This window comes from Tachysurus fulvidraco, chromosome 12 (assembly GCF_022655615.1).
Source record: "Tachysurus fulvidraco isolate hzauxx_2018 chromosome 12, HZAU_PFXX_2.0, whole genome shotgun sequence".
Taxonomy (NCBI): domain Eukaryota; kingdom Metazoa; phylum Chordata; class Actinopteri; order Siluriformes; family Bagridae; genus Tachysurus; species Tachysurus fulvidraco.
The window spans coordinates 17,608,346-17,614,345 of record NC_062529.1 but is presented as its reverse complement, the minus strand read 5'-3'; the positions used below and the strand labels follow the sequence as shown (position 1 = coordinate 17,614,345).

General features: G+C 37.5%; 1 gene segment (V, D, J or C); it reads right to left on the bottom strand.

Annotated features, from left to right (window-relative positions):
• Positions 1-3,107: 3,107 nt before the first annotated feature.
• On the bottom strand, positions 3,108-3,914 carry LOC113659606. The segment is given in 2 exon segments: positions 3,108-3,599; positions 3,689-3,914. Coding segments are annotated over 2 exon segments (486 nt in total).
• Between the last annotated feature and the right edge of the window lie 2,086 nt (positions 3,915-6,000).

The window sequence follows — 6,000 nt, the reverse complement described above, 5'->3', positions numbered from 1 at the left end:
AACAGGGCAAGGCATAAAGTAACCTAACATAGCCTAGCGAGGCATAGCATAACATAACATAGCCTAGCAGGGCATAACATAGCCTAGCGAGGCATAGCATACCGTAACTTAACATAGCTTAACAGGGCATAGCATAACGTAAACTAACATAGCCTGGTGAGGCATAGTATAACATAACATAGCCTAGCAGGGCATAGCATAACGTAACCTAACATAGCCTAGCAAGGCATAGCATAACGTAACATAGCCTAGCAGGGCATAACGTAACCTAACAGCCTAGTGAGGCATAGCATAACATATCATAACAGCCTAGCGAGGCATAACATAGGGCAACGTAACCTAACCTGGCCTAGCGAGGTATAACATAACGTACCACAGCCTAGCACGGCATAGCATACCGTAACCCAACATAGCCTAGCGAGGCATAGCATAACCTAACATAGCTTAACAGGCCATAGCATAATGTAACCTAACATAGCCTAGTGAGGCATAGCATAACAAATAGTGCCTAATGGTTAGACATTAATGGCTGCCCACTGCTCCGGGTGTGTGTTCACGGTGTGTGTGTGTTCACTGCTGTGTGTGTGCACTTTGGATGGGTCAAGTGCAGAGAACGAATTCTGAGTATGGTTCACCTTACTTAGCCGTATGTCACGTCACTTTCACTTTCACCTAACATAGCCTAGTGAGGCATAGCATGACATATCATAACAGCCTAGCGAGTCATAACATAGCGTAACGTAACCTAACCTGGCCTAGCCTAGCATAATGCAACATAGCCTAGCAAGGCGTAGCCTACCTAGCATAACAGACTGTACAACACGCCAGCCCGGTCGCTTCCGGCTCAACAAACGCACCATTAGACACGAACATGCGTGCCATATCAATTTACCATAAGTTCAAAGAGTCTTCAAAACATCCCCTTCAGCTCGAGTATACTAATAGTAATCACGACCTCTTATAGTCCCATATCGCGAAACCAAAATGAGATAGCTGTGGTTTAAACTCTAATTAGCCGTCAAATTTGAATTGCAGCAGCAAAGCAGAGGCAGCAGCCCCACAAAAGTAGATTGCGGTATAAGACTCCAAATAGCCGCCGAGTTTAAATCGCAGTTGCAGCAATGCAGAGGAAACAGCCAAGCAGACAGACTGAAAAAAGCATTTAAATAGGGCGCCCTGTTTGAAATGGACCAATAGCGCACTTAGGAATCAGATCAGTTGATGGGCGGGGTTAGAAAATTGACATCAGCTGATAGCCGAGCTTGACTATGTGGCCTGCCTGAACTGACGCTGAACGCTATATTTATAGTCAATAAAGCAGTGATCATCTTGACTTTTTTCCTGTTTCTGTAACTGCTGCTAGAATATTGATGTAAAGGTACAGTGATGTGGCGTCATAAAACGCCCCCATATGGTCGATAAACAAAATACGTCATTAAAAAACTCTGTCATAGACGTAATGAGATAATATGAGTACAACATCCAAAAAAATAAAAAATAAATAAATAATTATAGTTCATTCTATACAATAGTTTACATATTTCTCACCAATGTACTATAATGTACATCTTTGCTTAATTTATTCAAAATATTCATAACTTATTTGGCACCAAATTTCTTTGCAGATAAGTGATTTTTAAACTGATTCCACTTATAGCTCACACTTCAGCAGTGAAATCAAAATGTTGTTGTAACTATTTATCCAATCACCCACAATGACACAGCTAAAACTAAAATTTTATAGTCCTACCAGTTTATTCTAAATCTTTAATAGACGAGGACTCCCTCTGTCTGTTTTATTAGTGACTGCAGTAACATCAGTGCAAGTGTTTTTGTTCAGCAGTGCTGTAACTCTGTAACACTGTGCTCACTTACTGCACAGAAATATACAGCGCTGTCCTCTGTATCCAGATCTTTCACAGTTAAAGATCCATTTGCAGCTATTTTTTTAATAGCAGAAAATTTATTTTTATCCACAGAGCCAAAATCTGGTTGATTACTGGTTGTTATGTACACGATGAGCTCCATACTCTGTCCTTGGTGCTGTTTGTACCAGTACATCTGATTATACCTAACATCTTTATTATGACTGCACTTCATTTCAGCAGATTCTCCTTTCAGTTTCCAGGCGACACTGGGGATTTGAGTGACTCCATTCTCTTCTGTTAAACTAAAGCACAACAAATAATTTAAATGAATGATTTTATTTGTATTTACAAGTTATATTCAGTTTGTAAACTATCTCATACCTGACATCCAGTAAAGCAGGAAATTCAGACTGATTATAGCACAGATCATACTGGTTTATGCTGGTTGTGGGAGAAAAGAAAAGCTCTACAGTCTGCTGCAGATGTTCCTTGTTGATGAGCAGCTGGAGGAAGTGACATCAAAACCTTCTGAAGTCTTCCTGTCACATGTTGAATATTGAATTGTTTTGATTTCTGATCATTAAATCCTATGATTTAATTTTAATGTAAAGTTGACTTTAACTTTAATATCATGACTGTAATGCAGTTTCATTGTGAATGTTGAACAACAATAGTTAAAAATTGGCAGCTAAAAATCTCAGATTCTGTAATTGTGTGTTTTCAGATCGTTTGTATCACAGCATAACCTGATGGTCAGGGATGGATTAAAAACAGAAAAGATTTGTCGATTCCTGTTCATTCATAACTAAATCAGGATGAGTCTGATGGACATTGTTAGCTGCAAAAAAAACTTCCTTTATGAAAACATTCAGCAATTTTGGTAACTATGAAATAATCACTGTTATTCCCAAAATTTACACATGATTCCCATAATGAGTTAAATTGTAAAAGTTCTAATATGGCTAATGAATAATGCGGTTAAAGGAATGAGAATGATGTTCATCTTGGCTCTTCATCTGAGACAATGGCAGCATGTGTATCTTCGGAGAGTCTGTTTCAGAGTTTTAAGGCTCAAAACTCCTCTATAAGGGAGAGGGAGGAACATCTGTTTCAGGAAAATCAGATTCAAAGCAAAAGTTAGACTGATCTTTGCTTGACCTAAAAGTTACTTGGATACAAGAAAATTATGTAATTTATCACAGTTAAACTTACAATTTGTATAACATTATTAAAGGCAGGTTTGAAGTTTATAGAACCGTTTATAGATAAGATTTAATACCAATAGTATAATTGTCTGTAATCATGTAAATGTGGCTTTTCTGTTAAAAACACTGGCAATGTGTCAATTCCAGGCCACAGGAGCAGGTGTTAATGAGATACTGAGAATATTTACACAGAGGTTTTTGTACTGAATAAAGCAGATATGCAGCACTGTGTAATAAGCAGCACAGAAGTACACTGCACTGTCATTGGTTAAAAGATTTTTGATGGTCAAAGAGAGGTTTTTGCTTCCAACAGCAACAATCTCCACTTTAGCCTTAAAATCATTTTCAATTTGTGTTGATGATTTTCCCACTTGATATCCAATAAAGGTCAGTCCCTGGTCTTGTCTGTACCAGTTGATCTGATTATAACTTGGTACACTGTGCTCACACTGGATTTTAACAGATTGTTGATGGTTGCCAAAGAGATCAGGAGGATTCTGTTTAACACGATTACTCTGAGAAAAACCTGCAATGAGAGAGAATATTGATTGAAATGATATTCAATGACATTAACATAAAAGTGCTTAAACAGCATTAATATGAATAAAAGTTTACCTCCAGGACATATCATTAAAACCCATATAATACTGGCAGCTCTGATCATGATGAACATCATGTGTGTAGTACGCTGTGTTACGTTGTAGTAAAACATGTGATCAAGTTTCCCTCAAGTTTGAACAGCACACCGCCCCATATGAGAAAAATAAACAGACAAACTGCATGTCTGATTACTGCCACGCCTGCTCACAATCAAGAAATCACTTAAACAAGTCCTGACTCACAAAGTGAAGTAAACCAAAAGATCCTCAAAAGCTACGCATCATGCTGAGATCCAAAGAAATTCAGGAATAAACGAGAAAAAAAGTAATTGAGATCTATCAGTCTGGAAAAGGTTACAAAGCCATTTCCTAAGCTTTGGGACTCCAGCGAACCACAGTGAGAGCCAATATCCACAAATGGCGAAAACATGGAACAGTGGTGAACCTTCATAGGTGTGACCAGCCAACCAAGATTACCCCAAGAGCGCAAAGACGACTCATCCAATATGTCACAAAAGACCCCACGACCACATCCAAAGAACTGCAGGCCTCACTTGCCTCAGTTTAGGTCAGCGTTCATGACTCCATAAGAAAGAGACTGGGCAAAAATGACTGATACAGTGAATGAGACAAACTCTTCAGTTTTGATAAAAGAGAAGGGATTATATTATTTTGTTCATTTATTAGACAATAACTCCCTCTGTCTGTTTTATTAGTGACTGCAGTAACATCAGTGCAGGTATTTTTGTTCAGCAGTGCAGTAACTCTGTCACACTGTGCTCACTTACTGCACAGAAATATACAGCGCTGTCCTCTGTATCCAGATCCTTTAAAGTTAAAGATCCATTTGCAGCAATTTTTTTAAAAGCAGAAAATTTATTTCTATCCACAGAGCCAAAATCTGGTTGATTACTGGTTGTTATGTACACGATGAGCTCCATACTCTCTCCTTGGTGCTGTCTGAACCAGTACATCTTATTATAGCTAACACCTTTATTATGACTGCACTTCATTTCAGCAGAATCTCCTTTTAGGTGCCAGGAGACACTGGGGATTTGAGTGACTTCAATCTCTTCTGCTAAAACTAAAGCACAACAAATGATTTACAAAGATGAAGTTATTTGTATTCACAAGTCAAATTCAGTTATATGCATATATTAATAGTACCTGAAGTCCAGTAGAGCAGGACATGCAGACTGATTATAACAATGATCATGGTGGTTAGTAATGACAAGAGAGGCACTAAGAGCTGAGGACCACAGATGGCTGCAAACACATCCTATTGAGGATCAGCTGGAGGAAATGACATCAAAACCTTTTCATTCTTCTTCCTGTCACATGTTGAATACTAAATACTAAACTGTAATTAATCCTTAACCTTGCCCTTCAAATCCACCATATATCAATTATAAAAGGAAAACAAAATATCTACGTGAGTCTAAAATATTTATTTGTGTAATATAATACATGATAAAACACATAAGTAGAAATAATTATAAATAATTTTAAAAACACTTTTTTTTAATTGTCAAATACTAAGTTAATAAATAGTTCAGTAAATAGTTCATAACACATCTAATAATGATAATGACCAAAAAATGACCAGATAATGACTATATTTTCAAAACATCACACATCATAAATGTCATGTAAGGAAATTTCCGAGCCAGTGATCAAGTGTGTAGGTCTGATAATAGCTAGCATCTTTATCATGACTGCACTTCATTTCAGCAGATTCTCCTTGTAGATGCCAGGTGACACTGGGGATTTGAGAGACTCCAATCTCTTCTGCTAAAGCTAAAGCACAACAAATGATTTACAAAGATGATTTTGTATTTACTCTTAGTTTGTGGATTATATTGTACCTGCATTCCAGTAAAACAGGAACATCAGACTGGTTATAAGACTGATCATACTGGTTCGATGTGGCAAGAGAAGTATCAAGAACTGAAGACCACAGGCTGCTTTATATACATACTGTGTAGAACCACCTGGAGGAAATGACATCAAAACATTTCAACTCTTCCTGCCATGGGCTGAATTTTCATTTCGCAATCATTATCGTACTTAAACAGTCATTTTAATAATTAAGCCATCTTTACATGCTAAGCTATAATGTATGAAACAGGTTTACAGTAGAATAAAGAAAAAAAATTAAAACCTTTACAAAACACTGGGTCATTTGTTAAGAGAGCCATGAGGGCTCCCTCTGCTGGCCTGCAGAGGATTTGCTGCACTTTAGCATCAGGACTCTATTTCCCAAAATTCATTGCACCACCTACTCAGCACACCTGTTTCTTATTTGCAATCACCTGGTTTATTTAAGCT